The sequence below is a fragment of the Triturus cristatus genome, chromosome 4_2, assembly GCF_964204655.1.
Source record: "Triturus cristatus chromosome 4_2, aTriCri1.1, whole genome shotgun sequence".
Lineage (NCBI taxonomy): Eukaryota > Metazoa > Chordata > Amphibia > Caudata > Salamandridae > Triturus > Triturus cristatus.
In genome coordinates, this window is record NC_140586.1 from 281,342,277 (window position 1) to 281,365,193 (window position 22,917).

Genomic DNA, 22,917 nt, shown 5'->3' on the forward strand with positions numbered 1-22,917 from the left:
CAGAATTACCTGGAGCGGTAAGCCAGTCTTTTCAAATCTTAAGCTAGGTGTGAAGAGCAATAGTAAAATACAGAGACTAAATTTGCCATATGGGGCCTTTAAAGTTTAATGCTACCTAAAGGCAGATCCCCCGCACAGTGTGGCACAACCACCAGAAGATGGTGACAGCAAAAGCGAAAAAAGCCCAAGAGTGAGATCTGTTGCTGAAACTCTCTAAGCCTAATCACAATGCGCCAAAAATCATCTCTTCCATGACAAATATGGGAGCAGCATAGATTCAGATGGGCCTTTCATCAAGCAATTTATTTCTGACCTGCTTAGGGACCGTAAGGAGGAAATTTCAACACTGAAAAAAGATCTCATTAAGGGACTTGTGAAAGTTAAACGAGATATGAATGACTAATGAGAAAGAGTCTTCTCACTGGAAGAGGTGCAATACAAGGGAAGAAAAACAGGACTTCCTTTACCAGGAGATACTGGGCCTTAAAGCCCAAAATATTGTGCTTTCAATCCCACATGGAAGACTGTGAAAACAGGCTTGTAGGAATAATATCAAAATCACAGGGGTCCCAACTGGCGCTTAAGGTACAGATTTCAAGATGGTGTCAACAAAGGTTGTTCAAGGTCATTCTAGAAAAGCCAGATTCTGGGAGATCTTACTAGATAGAACACATAGAGTCAAGAGACCTGCAGACAGGTCCACACTGCCTTTTGATATTCTCACACAAGTGCGCTTTTTCCAGCAGAAAAGGAAATTTAGCAACTGCAAGGCTCAAACAATCATTCAGTCAGGTGTTTGTTAAGCGTGACTACTAAGGGTCTCAAGGCACTGGTCAGGGGGGGTTCGTAGTTTCCAGTCCATCAAGGAGGGGGTCTGTCGAAGAGCCAGGTTTTGAGGTTTCTTGCGAAGATGGGGAGCGATGTTGTCTGTCTGAGGTGGAGCGGAAGGTCGTTCCAGGCTTTGGGCGCGAGGAAGGAGAAGGAGCGGCCTCCTGATCTGGTCTTTCTGGTGCGGGGGACCATGGCGTAGGAGAGCTGGGCTGATCATAGGGTCCTTTGGGGTGCGTGGAATTTGAGTCGGCTGTTCAGGTATGCTGGTCCGGTGTCGTGGAGGGCCTTGTGAGCATCTTGAAGGTGACTCTAGCTACGATGGAGAGCCAGTGGAGTGTGCGCAGGTGCTGGGAGATGTGGCAGTGTCTTGGCAGGTTGAGGACCAGTCTTGCACGGTGTTTTGGATGTTCTGTACCTTGCGGGTTAGGTGTTTGTTTATTCCGGCATAGAGTGCGTTGCCGTAGTCTAGTCTGCTGGTGACCAGGGCGTGAGTGACTGTATTTCTGTGTTCGAGGGGGATCTATTTGAAGGTCTAACGTAGGAGGCGGAGGGTGTGGAAGCAGGACGACGAGACGGAGTTGATCTGGCGGTCCATTTTGAGCTCTGAGTCCAGGATGATTCCCAGGTTGCGTGCGTGGTCCGTGGGAGTGGGCGGGCTTCTGAGGGTGGGGGGCCACCAGGTATTGTTCCAGGCGTCGGGGTTTGGGTCCATGATGAATACTTACGTTTTGTTGGTGTTTAGTTGTAGGCAGCTGTTTTTCATCTATTTGGCGACGGCGAAGGCTAAAATAGTACTACTCCTTAGAGCGACCTTCAGTCAAGTTATTTCATGACCTCTATCCCATGTAAAATTACTGAAAAGGAGATAGCTTTGCTTAGATCTTGACTTTCAGCAAGATAACCCCATCCCCTTTAAAAGGGGGACCCTTTACACCTATTTTTTTAATGGCAGAATCGCTCATTGCAGGTCTCTTTGTTGGAACAGGCTAAGCATGTCCTGCAACTCAGAACAGCAAGCCAATGGAAAATAATAGTCGTAGACTATTGTTTGACTGACTCGCTACAGTCAACAGTCTTGAGAGTGGAAGAAAGTCACAAGCAAAAGAGCTAAGTTAAGCCTGAAACCCACTGCAGCTGGCATTGATAAAGAATGAAAAGCACTGTTTCATAAACTAATGAGCTCAGCCTCCTCTTCAGATGGCCTTCGCCCATCTCAAAGCTATCCAGATATCTTCCAACAGATTGTTTGTCTTGAAGAGTTTAAAGGGCTACTTAGAAATATAAGTGTTCACTCTGTTGGGTGACATTCGTTCTCGCTTGTTGAGAATCACAAGGGCCTTAAAATCCCCTCTCTCACAGAGAATTCACTGTGAGAAACTACCCAACTACAAAGATCTTTAGATGTAAGGCTTCAAGTTGGTGAATGTAGATGAGGGAGGTGTTTTATACAGTTAAGTGGGCCGAGATAGAGAGGGAGATTGAGTAGAATTCCGCATGGCAAGTGTAGTGTATCCCCCAGAGTCCAGTAGGATTGATTAGTCTGTGTACTCAGTTGTTTTAAGTTGTCCTATGTTGTTGGTTACAAATGTTGAGAAGAGGTTTTTGGGCGTTTCTTTGGGGGTCTCCAACTTTTTATTATAACTATGTGTGTGTTGCACAGAAATCGGTGGTCTACAAGCATGGTTAAATTAATTAACTTCAGTGTTAAGACACCTGAGTTCACTGCCGAAGAGTCTAGCTAACCAGAACCACTTACATTTCCTCAAAGAGGAGAGAAGTCTTCTGCAAGAAACTCGCCAAGGACTAGCATACGCCTAATACCTGTTGTTTTCGTTAATGATACTTTGCCTCAGGCCTAATAAAACATGTCATCCTTCTGAGTAGGGACTTTCGGCTTGAAGTTTTCAAACAGTGGAGGGGATATTATAGAATTCTTCTCATCCTTTGTCAAGCAGGGGAGCACACCTACACAGTTATCTCCTTACATGCCCCCGAACTTAATCCTTAAAACATATCTGAAAAGCGCTTGGAAGAGATGTACCAAGGGTATATAGTAATGGGAGATTACAGGATAGATTAGCACATAGTGGATCAAACAGGTTCACTTTCTGCAGACTCTACTGGCTACACCACATAGATGTTGTGGACATATGGCGGGATCATCATCAGACTGAGATATACCTTACGCACTATTCAGCAGCTTGTAAAATGTATAACCTGCATCAACCACTTCCTTGTATCACACTCCATGTTACACAGAATAGAACTGACAGAAATCAGACACATCTCACTATCGGACCATGCTTCAGTTTCCATGACTTCACCCTTCCTAAACCTGGGAACCTTAATAGGAACTGGAAATGCAATTTTTTAAAGTGAAAAAATAATTGATGATGGCGGGCAGACTATTACTAACTTTCTGACCGATATAACAAAGGTACTGATACCAATCTAAGTATAATTTCAGATGCACGAAAGGCAGTAGTCGCGCAAAATTGTACAGAGATCGACGAGAGAAATGCACCCAGCTAGAGTTACAGTTAAAAGATGTAGAACATATGCACAGAGCATCTGGATTTCAAAAGGTGTGGCGTAAAGTGATTGCCTTGCGGGTTTAAGTTAAAGTTTTGGACACTGACTTGGAGGGAAGTCTGTTCTTGAAAACAAGCCAGTGTTAATACGATTGTTGTAATTAAGTTGCCATGGTGCTGCCCTGCACACTAAAGGCCAGTAAGAGTCCATGAGAAAGCTAATAGTATTTACAACAGAGCAGGCCATGTTAAAATATTGAACTACAAGATAGTTGACTCAGTCTGCTGATTTTAGATGATCCCCATACAGACTAGTGAGGTTCTTGTAGCCATCAGTAAGCTGAAGTTAATTAAGACACCAGGGATTGACTATTTACACCTCCGTCCTATAAAACATTTTCCAAGCAGCTCTCCCCTGCGCTTTCTCATGTCACACTTCTGGATAGCAGTCATTCCAAAACCTGGTGTGGATAGGCTTTTATGCGGGTCTTATGAGCCAATATCCTTGCTGAATATAGATGTTAAACTTTTCACTGGGATACTGGTGGATAGGTTGGGGAAAATCATTTCAGGTTTAATAGAGCTGAGAAAGGCAGGATTCATCTGAGGGTGCAATAATTGTGACAGTACTAAGACTCTGGAGCATCTTGGCCTTCCTACTACCTCTCGATGAATACAATTTTTTTTACTTGGTCCTGGGGCCGTTCCTAAACCGGATACTAATTGCAGTTGGTCTTGGTCCCCGATTTAGGGGGTAAGTGGCTTAAATCCCACATTGAAGGTGGAGGCTAAAGGGTGTATTCCAAACAGCTTTACTATTGACAGAGGAACGAGGCAGGGGTTCCCATCCACCTCCATTTTTGGAGTTGTTGATACTTTTGGTTAACGGTATCCGTAGCAGACAACACATCGACAGGATTTGCAGGGTATTTTAGCCAAGCATACCGACGACATCATGGTGACTGAAACCCATCCAGAAAACTCCTTACTGGCCCAAATGGCTGAATTAGAGGCATGCAGAAAAGTGCCAGATTTTGTGTGGAACTTTAAAAAATCCCAAGCTTTAAATCTCACTTTCCCAAGAACAAGTTACAGAGCTTAAACAGCAATTCGCATTTCAGTGGTCACAACTCCATCCTATGTATGGGGATGCAAATTGTGCCAGTGCTAGACCATACCATACAAGTTGTCAAAACCCTATTCAGAGGGCCAAGGGGAAAGCCGGGGTTGCTAGGCCTAATTTGGAGATTGTGGCCTTTCACTCCTGTTGTCCCGGGTGGCAACCTACAATGAGTGCTGAGTAACAGGGCAAATTACTTCTACCTATTTCAGCACTTGACTCTGTGGTAGGGCTGTTGAGCAGTCCAAGGCTCTTCGAGAAAAAGTAGTTGTGAGGCATACACTGGTGCAAGACTCACAGCCCAAACAGTAGCTGCAGTAAGATGATTGTCCAGTCAAATATTTGCTTATGAAAAAAGTAGTTTTTTAATATAAGTGCATAGAGGCAACACATTAATATCCACAGTCTCTTAAGGCCGGCGTACTAGCGTTGCACTGGGCAGTATCCCCGAGTCCCTCTGACCTGTCTAGTGGGGTTGGTTATTCTCCATTCGAAAATGGAGATGAGATTTAGATGTGGCCCATGCTAGTTCCAACACAGTGTGTAGGCTTGGCTTAAGCGTCAGCTTCACCAGCTCTATGCGCTAAGTTTATGCAATTCAGCATAGGCTTGACTGTCTCGAACAGGCTTACCTGACAAGATGGCAGTCTGCAAGTGCAGGAGGGCCAGGCTGTATCTTCCTTGGCTCCCAATGCTGGGGGTCTGTGACCTCTTGCTGTCCTTTTCTGATGATGCGTCGGGCTTCCTCAGTCTTTGGACTGCCCACGTTGGTGTGAGACGTCTTTTCCACAGCTCCTTCAGCAATGGGTAGTGTTGCGCCCTAGTTTCCCTGTGTGTGACTGCCCTAGTTTCACTGTGTCCCCCTTCCTGGCACATGTGAATTGCCGATTTCATTTGCACAAGGGCGACATTCCTAGTTTCACTGTTGCCCCTTCCTTGCATTCTGGGGTCGTTGATGTCGCTTGCACAAGGGCAACAGCCCTAGTTTCATCTTGGCCTCCTCTGGGCATACGAGGGGTGTCCGTCTTCTCAAGAATACGCAAGTGGTCTTCTCTCTCGCAGCTGTCCCCCACTTTGTTCACAGGGATCCACTGGGTAGGATCCCCACTGGGTCTTTATCCCTCTAGGCTCTTTCCTCCTCCTTACAAGGTCGACTGGTCTTGACAGGCAAGTAAAAGATTGGTGCTCCAGGCTCAGGACAAGTGGTTTTGACTACCTGGGTGATAGACCCTCACCCAGCAGGGAGACTAGCAGACCTTGGTCCCTAGTCATGGTTCCAGCATCTTGCAGTTTTGGTGATCTTCTCTCCTGTTGACCCAACTTTTGAACAACTGTGTCACTCAGACACCCACCTTTATTTTCAAAATCCAGACACTGATGTAATTTAGTGTCTGGTCCTTTGATATTCCTGTTGTGGGTGTCAACTGCTTTGAAGTGCTCTCTCCCCTACCCTGTCCTTTGTCTAAGTGACAGCCTACCACCGCAAGAGTGAATCGAGTTTCAATTGACCCACAATGCAGGTCAATGGAGTAACCGGAGATCACACCTGGCAGTGAGCATCCACTGAAATATGCTTCACAAAGGTTCAAAAGCCTAAGCCTTCTCCTCTATAATGGTTCTCTGGTCCTATAGCGTCCACCTTAACAGATCCACCATCTCGCCTTACAGTAAGCCCAGGCCCCACTGACCACTAACTTTTCCTGGAATCATAGGGATTTTGATGTGCACAGAGGATGCTCTGCTCCTCTTCTTCCAGTATGTGTTCCCATCCCAGTCCTCGGGAATGTCAGCATCCCACATCTCCTGTCAGGGGGTTGCATTCCTCACCTCCATTTGCCTTTCCAGTACCTGGCCTTCCAAAATAAAACCTATTGGCCTCCATGTTCTATATAACATGCACAGGCACACGTACATCTCCGCACACTCACCCAAGTATTACATACTGCCTGGCGCACAACACAGTCCTCATGTAGGCCAAGGGTGAGTTAAATGCACAGCAGCAGAGCTTATCATGAGAGGGCTGGTAGGCACCAATTTCGTGTCACTTAACTCATGACAAAGGCAGTAGTCCTCTACTGCTCTGAGCATAGCACTTGGTGCACCCCTCCCGGTTTGACAAGACTATTACCCTGATACAGGTCTAGTCTTGGCCCACAAGCATGATCCGTTTTCACCCGTGACCAAATATCAGTGCCAGGTACCCAGATATCCATGCATCTGGGGTACTTGGGGCAAGGGTTCACGTCAGTCACCATGCGGGGAACTTTTCCGTCCAAACACAACTGCATTATAATATCCTGCTTAAAGCGCTCCAGAAAGACATGGCACATGGGAGTACTCTACCATGTATAGCTGCTACGAAGATGACCTCCCTCCATGCATACGCTATACATTTTCTCCCGATCCCAGCTAAGGGTTCAGCATTGCGAAAGATTCATGTGCTTTTGGACAGCTTTGTATGGGCAGGAAAAAAACATAGGCAAGCATCGAGGATACTGCAACAACTTAACAAATAAAATGGGATTGGACTGCCCAATATCAAAAGATACTACAAAGCTTCCCAATTAAGGTACATGGCAGAGTGGGTCCAGTCAAGATTCAGACAAACATTGATGCTTACTAAACTAGACTATACTTGGGGATATACGTAGGAAAGGTCCCATAGTTGCTTATAAAAGACAGAGGAAGGTGCCCTTAAAGAACCTCTATGGACATTTGCTCCTATTATGACATGCTGGAATCAGAAAGGACTGATACACCCAGACCAGACACTGATCGTGAACCCGCCATTAAACCACAAGCCTGCAGTCCCCTCACTACATTTGAAGAGTTGCTACTATCCCAAGAAAACAACAAGAAATTGATATCTGACATCCATAACTTGCTATCTCAGGGAGACGATACTTATACTACAGGCAAAAATAATGGAAGAGAGAACAGGACAGAGAGTTGTCCGGGACTGAATGAGGGGAGGTTTTTTTTTTTTTCTAGATCCCAGACACCGCTAGAACAACCACAACACAAGGAACACTAGACAAAATAGCAACATAGTGGCATGATACACAACGAAGCCAGTGGGAAGAGGCCCCCAGAAATGCTGGGGAGGATGAAATGCTAATGTCAGGTTAATCTACCTTCACTGGTTTTGACCTACATTGCAGTTGTATTGGAAAGACAATATCTTCCAGGTACAGATCCCTAGATTACCAGCGTATATGCTCTTGGGTGTTGCCAACCCCCAAACATACCCTTTACACTCAAAGAAGGGTAAGTTGCTGTCCTTGCCTTTATGTGTGGCGAAGCTCGTGATAACTGCACTCTGGGGCAATGATAGCCCCACCCCAGACCTCAGAGGCCGACCGTATTGTTTTGGGCATATTATAGGAATGAAAGAATAGCTAGCACCCTTACAGGCTGAACAAAACATTATGAATTACAGTGGGCTACTCTGTTACAGTTTTTATTCTCCAAGACAAGATCTCTCTCTTGCCCCAAGTACTTGCGTGTGCATTATGAATAATATTAGTAACCCACGTCTCTTAGAGATTGGAGAGCAGCATTGATGCTTTTACCAAAGTAAAGGACACCTAGGCATACATTTGCATAAATTGATGTTGGTGAAGGTTCGGCGGATGGGTTTCAGTAAACATATAATTTTGCACCTTGGCGGTCGGTTCTGTTTACATTGTAATCATAATAAAAATGAATCTCATCCTTAAGTCACAGCTTCTGATTAATTAAGGTTGTACCTTTGATTTAAAGAGCTTTCTATTGGTACTGAAAAGTAATTACCTCATTTTCTCTTACTCAGGTCAGGGACCATATTCAACACTGGATACCTGCGGAGAATGCTGTATGAAAGCGTTCAGCATGGAATTGATGATATCCAGCATTTGTTGAAGACATTAATATGTGAAGCAGAGTGCACCACTCACAAACAACAGTTAATTACTCTGAGTCACGTCAATCAAGGTGAGATAGCCTAGCCTCTTCTCTGGAAGATGACTCATTTGAGGCTGCTGTCAACTTTCATATCCCTGCTTTTTTTGTCAAATGAGACTTGTTCTCTCCATCCATTGTCACTTCACAGTAGAACTTACGATGTGCTCCTGTTATCTCATTATTATTTTATTTGGTGGGGCACATAAGTTGAGCTCAGCAGAGAAAAGAGTAAGAAGGTGGTGTTTGCCTTTGCTATGAAATTCTCTGCATCTTCACCCTGAGCAATGTGAGAGTCCTTTTTTTTTTTCCTGTTTCTTTATTTGCGTTGAAAAATAACATCTCAATGTGCAATCTCTGAAATTGGTCTTTGGAATGGTGACTTCTTTAAAGTCCATTTTATGGGTCATTTCTCAATTTTTCCCTGAGGACGTTTTTACCTTTTCAGAATACCAGTTTCAGCAGTTTGTGCTAGAAATTTTCATTGCACTTTCAAATGGATAGGTATATGGAGTCCTCAGAAAGTTAGCCTTATTGTTTCCAATGCTTTTGACCTCATCGAGTGAAAAGATTATTTCTTTAGTGTAACATCTGTTCTGATGGATACTGTGAGAAATAGCTTCTTTTGACATGGTTAGCCCCCACTTTTTGCCTGGTTTTGATGTGGTTTCGATTGTAGTGCACAGGGTCCCTGCCAACAAGGTCCCCTGTGCCAGTGCTTTTTCCCTAAAACATACCCACAATTGCTACTTCTTCCCCCTGTAAGTCCTAAATGGTACCCTGAGTACCTAGGGCCTGGAAGCTGGAGAGGGTCCCCTGGGACCTCCCTCACTAGGACCATACCACTGCCCTTACAGCTTGCATGACATTCTGAGGTGAAAAACGACAAAGTAGACATGGCACCCAGCCTGGGTGACATGCCAGCTAGCACTTCCTGTAGTTATAGGTAAGTCACCCCTCTAGCAGGCCTTACAGCCCTAAGGCAGGGTGCACTATACCCAGGTGAGAGCATATCTGCATGATTAGATATGTCCCTACAATACTTAAGTCAATTTATAAATATTGTAAGTGCTAGGGAAGCCAGGGGGAGTACATGGGCTAAAACTCGACAACTCGAGTTCCACAGCACCATGAGAGCTTCACTGAAACCAGGAGTGTTTGGTCCCACATAACTCCTTGTAATAAATCCAAAATGATGCAAGTGTGAGATTTATTTCACCATCTACTCGGAGGTGCCCCCTGAAAACCTGCCGACCCTGGTGTCGGCACTGACTGGCTTTAGGCAGCCTGCCGCACACACGTTTCTGGACCCCTGGGTGGAGAGCCTCTGCTCTCTGGGACCTGAAACAATGCACATCCTGGACAAAGATGTAACACCTCATTCCCCCAGAATAGGCCAGTGCTCGAAGGGGAAGCTTCAAAGGCCTGCCTCCTTTTTATTGCGACCCCCCCAGCCTCTGGGCAGGAAAACCGATGGAAAAACCTAGAAGAATAGAGGTGTGCCCACCTCTGCCAACTCCACCCCTGAGTTGGGGGAGTCGAGTTGAAGCACGTCTTTCAGTTACCGCCATCTTGAAGATGGGGGAACACCTCTAATTAGGGATAGGTCTATGCCCCCTTCCACAGAAGGGTGGCATAATAGAGATTGTAGACACCCCTGGTAAGGTGACCATTGGCCCTACCTGCTACTCCCCTAAAACACCCCTAAATGTAGTATTTAAGCGGCTCCCCAAACCTGAAAACTAGATCTGTGATGACCTAAGAAGACATTCCTGCAGAGAAGACTGAAGATGATGCCTACTTTTGCCCCAGCCCTAACCAGGTTGTCTCCAGCTTCAACGAACCTGTGACCTCTCTTGCAGCCAGCGACCTCTGAAAACCCTGGGAGGACTGCTGCCTTCAAAAAAGACTCCAGTCTCCCAAGTACAGCGGCCCTGTCCAGAAGAATCCAACTCCAAGTACACCGTATCGAGGCGGATCTGCTTCTCCTGCCTACTCTGCACCCGACACCCACGGCCAGAGTCTGACTGGCTTACCTGTCCAGTGAAGTCTCCCCAGTGATCCTTACCTCGAGTTCAGCATTGGCGACCTCTCCTGATCTCCACAACGGCGCCTGCAGTGTGAATACAGGGGCTCCCCCCTGACCTCGACCGGCTCCAGTAAGAAGAATCTGATGTCGAAAGGCACCCCTGCAACAGAAGCCCCTGGGCCTTTGTGAGTTGAACTGACGGTGCCCCTACAAACCCACACATACATACACACACACACACACACACACACCTCTACTAACCTCTGCTTCCACTGGTCTCCGTCCTGCAACCTCCGGTTCAACGCCTGCAGCCTGTTTGTCAACAGCAGAATCTCCATTGAAGAGCATTGGGTGCCAGATGCTGAAATTTCACCCTGAACTCGGCCACACCTGTGCTGCTGGTGGTGTAGATGTGGTGCAGCTTTGTGCCCACCCATGCTTAACTTAACCCCAAAGCTTGGCCCCTGCAACCAATCTACTTACCTGCAAGCAGTGTGGCTTTGAGCACCCCCAGTCTCCATTGAAATGCCTTGCGCCAAACTCCAATATTGACCTCTGCACCAGGCTACCCCTGTGCTGCTGGTGGTGCAGTTATCGCACTCACCTGACCCTTGCTGACATTTGGTTTAGAAGACTGGAACTGTAAGTGTGATACTTGCCTGTTTAACCGCGATATTGTTTTCCCCATTGGATTACTCAAACTGTTCAGAAATTGTTCTAAGTGTCAGCTTTTGACAGTGAAAAGTATTTTTATTTGAAAAGTACTTACCTTATTGCAGAGATCTTGGTCTTAAAATAAAATACAAAGAAAAGTATATTCTTCTAAAATTGGTGTGGATCTCCTTTTTGAGTTGTGTGTCCGTTATTGGTTAAGGTTGTGCAATAAATGTCTTACACTCCCCTGTGTGAGGCCTAAGGCTGCTCGCCCACACTACCACTAATAGAGCACTTTGGGTTTTACATTAAGCACTGTACACTTTTGGGGACCTCCTGGACTCTGTGCATGGTATAACCACCTAGTGGGCATACCATATACAGAGCCAGCTTCCTACAGATACTTTTAACCGCAGATTTCTCAACTTGTGATTACCCCTAGAGGTCACACTGTATCCGGAGATTTTTCTCAACATTGCTCCCGCATGCACGCAGGTGGCATCGTGTGGTTCCACATCAACTCCGCCCCACCCCATAAGTAACACTTAAATTACATATATGCTCCACCTGCGCACGCTGACTTCAGTTCCTTTCTTTCCGTGTCATCGCAAGCAGATGGAGCTCACTCCATTAAATTTCTCTCTGCTTTTGAGACAATTGTTCCTCAAAATATCTCCTACAATATGGTAGGTATCATTTTCCCTCTGAGGTCTACAGGGTTTAAATATTGTAGGGGCTCTCACAAGCAGATGTATGTGACTGATCCTCACCTGGTGTAATATCCATTACAGGCAATGATTCAAATGTTTTGCATTTTGTGCTGTCTTTAGCCCAGTAAAGACTTACTATGGGTGCTGTTAAAGGTTACATATCAGCCCTGTTGGCCTTTTTGTTTGTTAAAACAACCAACTTTGTTCAAATCACCTGTTGGGATTCATTTTTTTAAAGGCATTGTCCATATGTTGCAATCCAAGGGTTTTCAGATGTGGGGGCCTTAATTTTGTTCTCGCTTATGTTCGAGGCATGTGGGCTGCTGAATTCATATCTGTGCATAGATCGCCGCCTAGTGTTGGGTCCGGATGATTGCACATTGTTGTCCTGGAAGAGTCTTCGAAGTATCACGAGATAGGGGGCTCCTCCCCTGGACTACAGTGCGCATGGGCATCCTCTCCATCCTTAGATTGTTTTTTTCCGCCATTGGGTTCGGATGTGCTTATCTTAGCTCAAGTTAAGTTAGGAAACTTTAGTTTAAGGCCAAAAGGCCTTTAGACCTCGTCGGTATTGTTCCCGTTCGGTATCGACCAGTTTATTTTATGTTTTAACACCTTCTTCACGCTTTTCGGATCCGCTTCGGTCTGAACATCGAACTCCGATCGACGATGGAATCGAGGACTCCCTTCAAGAGATGTCCTTTATGCCATGCGAAATACCCACACGTCGATGTCCATCCGGTGTGCAACAAATGTCTCTCACCGGATCATGACGAGTCGAAATGTATGGCCTGCGCCCGGTTCCGCTCGAAGAAGACTCTGCGGAATCGACGGGCAGCGAGACTGGAGGCACAGCAATCGGCGCCTGCCCCGGCCAACATCTTCAGCACCGAGGACGAAGAAGCAGAGAGCGTAGAAGACATAGACTCCAGCCACGCTTCCGAACATGACTCCCGATCGGAAGACGATGATGAGGTGATCTTTGAGGACGAAGACGTCGTCGAAGAGGTAGGAGCCTACAATGAGGCCCTTGGGGCCGAGGAAGATAGCTCCAGCGAAGAGCTAGGCCAACCCGTCGATACGGAGGCCGAGAGACAATGTCGTCATAAGGCTCAGGTCGAGGGATCGCCTGCGGGCCTTACCCGAGATCAGTCACACGGTTCTTCGGCCCCGCCTCAAGGCCCGGCCTCGAACATTTCACAGGAGCCATTAATATCGAAGACGACTGGATTTCTTTCAGTGAAACCGAAACCGTCCGTTGCACCGCTTACATCGAAACCGAAAGTGAAACAAGTTGCTATCGGGTCGAAGGCCTCGAAGCCCTCCACTCCTTCGACGCCGACACAGGTCATTGGCACCGAACGCACCAAAAGAGATTTCGGTGCCGAGCTCACCGCAACGGGTCCCGGCGCCGAGCCAAAGAAGAAGGCCCTCGGTCCCCACAAGGAGCCTCGGCCTCTGGCACCGAAGATTACGGCCCAGACCACCAAGGTCAAGGTGGTCGATCCGCCTGCCTTGACATCGAAGGGTGCGGCGCCTGCCACATCATCGGCTCCGATGAGCGTCGATACCTGCCTTCGGATCGACGACCCAAAGACTGGAAATAGGTCGGATACCGCTTCGACGCCTGCCTCCAAGGTGCCTATCGGTTCCAAAGCGCCATCTGCGTTCACCTTGCAACAGGTCTCAGCATCGTTGCAACGCATTAGGGACCGGGCAACCCTCCAACCTACGTCGGGTCCCAAAACGCACAAGGCCGCAAAATCACACTCTGCGCTGGCGCACATTACATATGGATTGCCGCTGCCCAAGGCACCGAAAATGTTCGAAATTCGGATACGTGTCCACCGAACACAGTCACTATCCACTGGACAAATCGATATCGAGCCTTCACAGGCACACTTTATCGACGCCGACACTGGTAGGCTGATGCTCCGCAAGCGGAAAATCACACCAGAGAAGGGCTTGGACTCGTACAAGATTCCTTTGAAACACAAACAGCCGGCAGGTGCCGCACCAGTGCTTCATGAAACCTTTCAACCCTTCCTTCAGGACCCACCGTCCTTTTCTCCTACGCATTCAGAGGCAGACGCCGGAGAGGACTATATAGGGGCTGATACCACCTCCCCTGGGGATATCGATCCTGATGATCACATGCAAGACCCAGATCAGGCATGGGATGACCCCACCGACCAGGGTAACGCACCAGATACTCCTGATACGCAGCTTTATAATTTAAAGACATCTCCCACAGAGGACACTGCTGCCTTTAATGCCCTCATAGAACGGGCTGCTGCCAATCATGGAGTGGAACTCCATTCTGACACTGTAGAAGAAGATTTCTTAGTGGACACATTCGCCTCCTCTGAGAAAACCGTCAAAACTCTGCCAATGTTGAAGGGAGTTCTAAAGCCTGCAAAAGACATTTTTAAAGAAACAACCAGGGCACGGGTATTGAACCCCAGAATCGAAAAAAAATACAAGCCTGCACCCGGAGACCCTATGTACATTAGGGGTCAGTTACCATTAGACTCCATGGTTGTTGCTAATGCTCGCAAACGAGCCCATTCACAATCAACGGGTGATGCTCCTCCCCCCGACAAGGAGTCCAAAGTGTTGGAGACATCAGGCAAAAGGATAGCAGCGCAAGCGGCAAACATCTGGCGCATTGCCAACACCCAGGCACTCCTGACCCGTTATGATAGGTCACACTACGACACACTAGAATCACTGCTACAACACTTGCCAGATGAATACAAAGAGGCAGCAGAGCTCCTTATCAGAGAGGGACAACTCCTTACAAATGCGTCCATCAAATGCGCACTGGATGCAGCAGACACTGCAGCAAGGGCGATCAACACAAGCGTCATGTTGAGGGGGCACGCATGGTTAAGAATCTCAGGCATCAAGCCTGAAATTCAGAACAATATCTTAAATCAACCGGTCAACCCAGAATTTTTATTTGGCCCTGAGGTTGACACTACCCTCGAAAAAATTAAGAAAGACACTGAAACTGCAAAATCAATGGGGGCTCTGCAGTCGCAGCAGTTTCGTAGTGGCTCCTTTCGTCACCCCTGAAATAGAGGAGCAGCTAGAGGTCAGGGGTCCCAGCAGCAGTACAATAAAGGGGGTACGCAAAGTAACAATGATAAAACCAACAGAGGTGGATATCGTGGATCCAGCACCAAAGGCAGAGGACGTGGGTACGGCAACACCAGGTCCTCCCCCAAAAACAAACAGTGACGCCTTCTCCCTGCCCCCCGACCACATAACACCTGTCGGGGGGAGACTCCAACAGTTCCTGTCAGTCTGGAAATCCATCACCACAGACAGGTGGGTCAGGGACATTATCCAGTACGGTTACTGTCTAGAATTAACGTCCACTCCACCCAACATACCGCCAAAGCAGCGTCCTATGTCCGTAGAGCACTTTGCATTATTGCAGCAGGAGGTACTAAGTATGCTGCAAAAAGGTGCAATAGAAATGGTGCCCGTAAACCAACAAGGGACAGGGGTGTACTCTCTGTACTTCTTAATCCCAAAAAAGGACGGATCTCTCAGACCTATACTAGACCTGAGACCCCTCAACCACTACATTCTATCAGAGCATTTCCATATGCTCACCCTACAGCAGATTCTACCGTTACTCAGTCAGGGAGACTTCCTAGCCACACTGGATTTGAAAGATGCGTATTTCCACATACCCATACACCGATCGCACAGAAAATATCTCAGGTTCACTATTCAGGATCACCACTATCAGTTCAAAGTTCTCCCCTTCGGAGTAACAACGTCACCCAGGGTCTTTACCAAGTGCCTAGCGACAGTGGTTGCACATCTACGGAGGCAGCACATTCACGTCTTCCCTTACCTGGACGACTGGCTTGTTCAGGCAAAGTCAGCCCAGCAATGTGCCAGCCACATGTCCCTCACCATTCACCTTCTTCACAGTCTAGGATTCTCACTAAATTACCCAAAATCACATCTTCAACCCGCACACGTACGACAGTACCTGGGCGCGACCATAAACACTCTGACAGCCACAGCTCAGCCAAATTTAGTGAGGATCAACAGCATGCAACTGCTGATCACAAAGTTCAAACCTCAACACTCCCTTCCAGCGCGAGTGTTCATGCAGTTGATAGGCATGATGGCCTCCTGCATCTTCATAGTCCCGCACGCGAGACTACATATGCGCCCCCTTCAGGAGTGCTTGGCACGTCAATGGAATCAGGCTCAAGGACAATTAACAGACCTAGTGTTGGTGAGCGGTCGGGCATACAACTCTCTGCATTGGTGGAATCCACAAAACCTTTGCAAGGGCCGACCGTTCCAAGAGCCTGTTCCACAAATAATACTGACGGCGGACGCGTCTCTACAGGGATGGGGAGCTCATGTACTCAACTACACAGTGCAGGGACTATGGACAACACAGCAAAAGAAGATGCACATCAACCTTCTGGAACTGATGGCAATCTTCCTAGCCATGAAGGCATTCAAAGTACACTTATGCAACAAAGTCGTGTTCCGGACGGACAACATGACTGCCATGTACTACATACAGAAGCAAGGAGGAACACACTCTCCACAGTTGTCTCATCTGGCTCAGAGCATGTGGAAGTGGGCCATTCAGAGGAACATATTCCTCATGGCGGAACACCTCCCGGGCAAAGACAACCAGATGGCGGATCTGCTCAGCAGACACAGCCACCAGATGCACGAGTGGGAGCTACATCCGTCAGTACTCCAGCCGTACTTCCAACAGTGGGGTCATCCAGAGATAGACCTATTCACCACAAACGAAAACGCAAAATGCCAAAGCTTTGCCGCCAGGTTCCCACATCCGCAGTCACAGGGCAATGCGATATGGATGAACTGGTCCGGCAGATTTGCGTATGCTTTCCCCCAGCGCCATTAATACCGCTAGTGGCACGCAAACTGCGACAACACTCACTGACACTCATCCTAGTTGCTCCCACATGGGCACGCCAACCATGGTACACCACCTTTCTAGAACTTTCCGTGGTGCCGCATCAAAGGCTGCGGATCACACCCGCACTTTTAACGCAGAACCATGGCGAAATTCAGCACCCAGATCCGCAACAGCTGAACCTGGCAATCTGGCTCCTGAAGTCTTAGAGTTTGGCTATCTAAACCTGCCACCTGAATGTATGGATATCCTCAAGGAGGCCAGAAGACCCACAACCAGAGCTTGCTATGCGGCTAAATGGAAAAGGTTTGTCATTTACTGCAACAACAATGACATCAACCCGCTGGACGCATCCATTCAAAACATCATCTGTTACCTCTTACACTTATACCGATGCAATCTGGCATACAGCTCCATACGTATACATTTAACCGCGATAGCAGCCTATCTTCAAAACAGGCAGCACCTCTCTTTATTCAGAGTGCCTGCCATCAAAGCCTTCTTAGAGGGACTCAAACGAGTGATTCCCCCGAGACACCCACCGGCACCAGTGTGGAACCTCAATGTGGTCCTCACCAGATTAATGGGTCCACCTTTTGAACCTCTCCATTCATGTGAGATTCAATTCCTCACCTGGAAAGTAGCTTTCTTAGTGGCAATCACTTCGTTAAGAAGAGTTAGTGAACTCCAGGCACTAACCGTTCAAGAGCCATTCATACAGGTTCACGCAAACAGGGTTGTACTACGTACCAACCCCAAATTCATGCCTAAAGTGATATCGCAGTTCCACATGAATCAGACTATTGAACTGCCTGTTTTCTTTCCAAATCCACAAAATGTCGCAGAGAGAATGCTCCATACACTAGATGTAAAAAGGGCCCTCATGTACTATATAAACAGAACGAAGGATTTTAGGAAAACAAAACAACTTTTCGTTGCCTTTTCTCCACAACACAAGGGCAACGCCATTTCCAAAGCAGGGATAGCCAGATGGATCGTTAAATGTATTCAAATTTGCTATCAAAAAGCTAAACGCACATTAACGATTCCCCCACGAGCCCACTCAACACGAAAGTTAGGGGCGTCCATGGCTTTCCTAGGAAACATTCCTTTGCAGGACATATGTAGAGCAGCCACATGGTCCACTATACATATATTTACCAAACACTACTGTGTAGATGTACACTCGAAACAGCAGGCAGCTGTAGGACAGGCTGTTCTCAAAACTCTTTTTCAGACTGCTGTAGCTGGCACGGGCACCCGCCGCTAATGGAGGGACTGCTATATAATCTATGCACAGATATGAATTCAGCAGCCCACATGCCTCGAACTGAATATGCTACTTACCAGTATGCATCTGTTCTTGGCATGTAGGGCTGCTGACATTCATATCGCCCATCCTCCTCCCCGGCGCCTGTAGCGGCTGCAGCACTCAATTACTGTATAGCATGGTCATCACTTACTGTATCTATTCCATCACTGCCACAATGGCGAAAAACAATCTAAGGATGGAGAGGATGCCCATGCGCACTGTAGTCCAGGGGAGGAGCCACCTATCTCGTGATACTTCGAAGACTCTTCCAGGACAACAATGTGCAATCATCCGGACCCAACACTAGGCGGCGATCTATGCACAGATATGAATGTCAGCAGCCCTACATGCCAAGAACAGATGCATACTGGTAAGTAGCATATTCATTATTACCCCTTCTTAGCTGATAATGATTCATATTTGTAAAGCGCAAAGTTATCACCCCTTTATGGGTTACAAGGTGCTGGGCACCGTTGGGGGGATTATGAGCTGTTGCCCAGAGTCACATGATGCTGAGCTGCCCCCTGCGCCAGGGATCGAACCCCGCGCTCCGGAGTCAGCAATTCTGGCTGCTGTGCCACACCTCTCCCTATCACTGCTGTCCTTTGCACCCACTGACTCTCAAAACACTGTTCCTTATAGCAATAACCATAGCTCCTCACGAGTGAGCTACAGCCTCTATCTGTGCATCCACCAATCTGAAAGAAACAGTTAGTTATAGATGCCTTACCTTAGAATTACCCCCAGGCGTCAGACTGGATCCGAAAAGATTTTCGTTCAAGATCTGGACGCAATCGGAAGGTTCCCCTGATGTCGACAAGTCAGTCAAAAAGTGACTGGGGGTACTGCTCTCTCCAGATCTGTGCTTGCTGGCGCGGAAAAAGAAAGAACTGACGTCCGCGCGCGAGAGCGGCGTCTATGTAGCTACCGCGACGTCATCCCGGCGACCACGACACCAACTAACACGGAGTTGACCAACACCACCTTCCGACGCACAGGGGTACTGCTGACGAAAACTTTCCGGATCCAGTCTGACGCCTGGGGGTAATTCTAAGGTAAGGAATCTATAAATAACCTATATTTCTTACAGATATATCGTTACCGAAGGTAAGTAGCTTGTTCTACACAACCTTTTTCCACGTGCGACTTGGTGGTGCAGACTAGCATAGTATTTTTGCCCAAGGTTATGACTTCTTTTTTCATATCGGACAATGTATCACCCTACTTTGCTCCTCCTCATGCCTCAAAATAGGACAGGCTCCATCACTTGGACCACTAGAGAGCTTTGAGTTTTTACATCGATCGCACCAAGGACCATCACGTGGACTATCAGCTCTTTGTGGGGTTCGCCAAGACAAAGATGGGTTAGGAAGTGCTGAAAAGGACGATATCAAGTTGGATAGTCCTCTGTACTAAACCCCGCTACACATTGGCCAAGTAGCAATCTCTGGAGGGGTTAAGGGCTCATTCGACCTGAGCCACAACTGCCACCACTGCATCGCCATGGGGAGTGCCTGCTGTGGACATCTTCAAGGCCAAAACGTGAAGGTCAAACCATATGTTTATGAAGCACTGCTGTCTTAAATGCCAGTTCTGACAGAGGAGGTCACTTTGCCAGCTAAATTCTGCAGGACTTTCTGGCTTGAGCCATGCTACAGACCCAACACTTTGGAAGGTACTGCTTTGGTATCTGTTAATAGGGTGAGGAATATGCTATAAGACGTATCCATCAGTAAGTTGTACTTACCTTTGGGTAACTTACTTTGTGGTGGATACTCTAACTTCAGATTCCTGTCCAAACTCCCCATTCTGTAGTATGGACTCTTTTATCCATCTATAAAAAGGTTCACTTTTTAAAATCGCACACTGTCACATCTAAGTGCTTATTAAGCTCTATGTCTGACAGAGTGGACAGAGTCAAGAACGAATTTTACATCAGCGCACATGACTAACACGAATATGTGGCTCTGGTTACATTTCCAGGGCGTGGCAGAGTTGACTTGGAGCTACACAATGCCACCTGCTGATATGTGGGGACAATGCTGAGAAAAATCTCCTGATCCAGTCTGGCGCCTGAGTGTATTCACAAGGTGAGGAATCTTTAGTTTGAGGCTTGTGTGCCTGATATCCCCCTAGTACTGTAGCAGCTTAGCTAGTGGTTGTAGGAAGCTGTCTCTTTATGTGATATATCAATAATCTGATATACCGTGTAAGGAGTCATGGGGTTCCCTTGTAAGTTGACAGGAGCTTGCTCTAGCAATCCCAGAGTTCTCTAAGTGGTTGCGTGGCCGAGCAGCCTTAAGCTTAACCAAGAGGAGTGCAAGTCATCTGCAAATGTACACAATGATCAATACATGAACACACAACTCGAGAAGGTGATCCACACTAATTTCTAAAAATAGCAAGTATCTTTTCAGTTCAATAAGTGGACATCTATCACTACACTCAATTGATACGCTGGGCTCTCACCCCACAGGTGCGCGAGGCGGCCACTCTCCCCCTACGAAATTTGAGACTTTCATTTCAAAAGCCACCACCATGAGAGGGGTAATCTCATTCATATATAACTACCTTCTCACTACCACACTCTCCCCACGGCCACACTTCATGAATATGTGGGAGGACATACTCCAGCGGGATATCTCTGATGGGATTTGTCACGGCTGTGGTCCGATACTGCGAGATTCAACCACTCCATAGAGCAACGGGAAGCCCACCTTAAAACTATGATGGATTGGTATCTGCACCCCTCTAAGCTCAAACAGATCTTCCACAACACTTCTGATAGATGCTGGAGGGAATGTGGGCTTTTAGGCGACTTCAAACATATATGGTGGGATTGTCCTACTATACGCCCATTGTGGGAAGAAATTCTAACATATATCAAAGATATGTTAGACTACCCCATCCCGACTACCATGGCAGAGATTCTCTTAGGTCTCCGAGACCCAGCCCTTGAGCACCAGACCCAAGCGGACAAAGCAATCATCTGGAAACGGAAAGAAGCCCCGGCGATTTCCCTTTGGCACTTTCATTTGTGGAAGCTGCTCAGCCTTGAAAGAATGTCCGATATATTCCGGGACAACTATAAAAAATGTGCATACAAATGGGGTCCTTTGGTTACCTTTCTCTCGCGAGGTTTACCCCTGGCTGTCTGTCCTCCCTCTGTCAGAGAAATGCATCTCTTTCAATTGTGATCCACCCATGACTGCTTATAGTCGAGTGTACCAGTCAGATCGAGCCACCACCAACGTTTTGTGGGAGGGGGGAGGGATGGGTTTTTGTTCTTTATTTTCAGGGTATTGATTCTTAGGGGATTTTACTTATTTTACACTGCCCCTTCCCGTTGGAAGGGTATGATGGAATCCCATCGCAAAAGAAAGATGGGTTGAACAGTTAATTTCTTCTTTACTGGACATTGTGAAATGGACCGAGCCTTTATATTGTTAGAAACTGTAACCTCCTAAGTTGCACTACCTTATGAGCCACTGGCTGAGACATTGTCTGAATAATGGGCAATTGCTCAACCCCTTATTGTGCGTTCTATACAAGAGCTCACTGCGCTGAGCAAAGTAAAGGCAACTATTTTTGTTGTATGTAATGGAAAACATTTCAATTAACACAAGTTTGACGACAACAAAACAGTGGACATCACAATTTTTGAGTTCTTCAATGTTATCCTATGGAAAGAATAACAAGTTCTGCAATTGGGTATAGTACGATGACGTACGGGACCAATCTCCAGCAGTTACAGTATGTGGTGAGCATACATGTAGGGGCCTCCTCTCAGGCATCCTGCAGTGTAGTGTAGTGTGTGTGTGTGTGTGTGTGTGTGTGTGTGTATCGGGGGGAGGGGGGGCGGGGGGCTTGTTAGCCCTAGAGGACAGCCTGCTGCAGGGAGGGCTGGGAGAGAAACCTACAGAAGAAAGGGTGCTGCAGGGAGGGCTGGGGGGGAGCAGCCATAGAGAGGAGGCGGCTGCAAGATGGCCGCTTGGTGAGTGCGCTCTGCTGGCCGAGTTTTAATCCTCTACTTATCCGGGACTTAGGAGAGCCATCCTCACTTGAAAACTGTATCAGGGTATTGCCTGCGAGGAGGTGCAGCAGACGATCCCGCTCTTGCTGCCATATCTGGGCTGGAGTGGCAGGGGGAGCCTGGCGGGCGTCTGCCTGCCTGTCATGCCACGAGTCTCGCACCATGAAGGCAACGCGGACAAGATCTGCCGTCGGAGGAAGAGCAGGGGACCCGCTGAGGTGACCCGGCATCTGCTTGGAGGGGCTGCTTGGGGTGGTGGTTCTACACCGCTTAGTACATGCGGATTCCCGCACTGCCCAGTCAGTCATCTTGGGTGAGGACTATCTGTGTACGGGGCCCTGTCTGGAGCGAGCGGAGGAGGTATGGCCCGCACATCGTCTTGCGGGACTGTGCAGAGGGTGGCGATCTCCGTCTTGATATGCATCCCAGGTGCACGTTGTCTGCTGCGGCTGCAGGCGAGATCTGCGATCGCCCCGTCCCTGCGGAGGGCGCGGCCGCGTGATTGCTGCCTGGCTGCAGGAGATCCTGTGCCTCCTCCCTGGCCCACCGTGGTGGATCTGATGCGGACAAGAGGTGAGGAGCCGAATGGTGATCTGTGTGGACCTGCCGGGCGTCTGGCGACTTGACATGGCCATGACTGGAGTGGTGGATGCTGGAGCTCTCGCGGAGCAGCAGTAAAGGCAAAGATTATTGCTGGATGGGCCTGCCTGAGCCTTTGCTGTGATGATTCAGGATTCTTCCTACTAGATGCTCAGAATATTCATTTACTCATCAACTACAACAGAGTGCGCATAATTAAAATGTACTTCTGCTGTGACATGCACGCAT

The 22,917-nt window shown here is 47.7% G+C and overlaps 1 protein-coding gene across 2 annotated transcripts in view; it reads left to right on the forward strand.

Moving 5' to 3' along the window:
- TRMT1L (tRNA methyltransferase 1L) overlaps nucleotides 1-22,917 on the forward strand; it is a 410,259-nt gene that overhangs the window by 267,536 nt on the left and 119,806 nt on the right. For both annotated transcript variants that reach the window (XM_085601513.1, XM_085601514.1), the window contains exon 14: nucleotides 8,294-8,454. In XM_085601513.1, coding sequence (XP_085457639.1) covers nucleotides 8,294-8,454 — 161 coding nt within the window. The remainder of the gene's footprint in view (nucleotides 1-8,293; nucleotides 8,455-22,917) is intronic.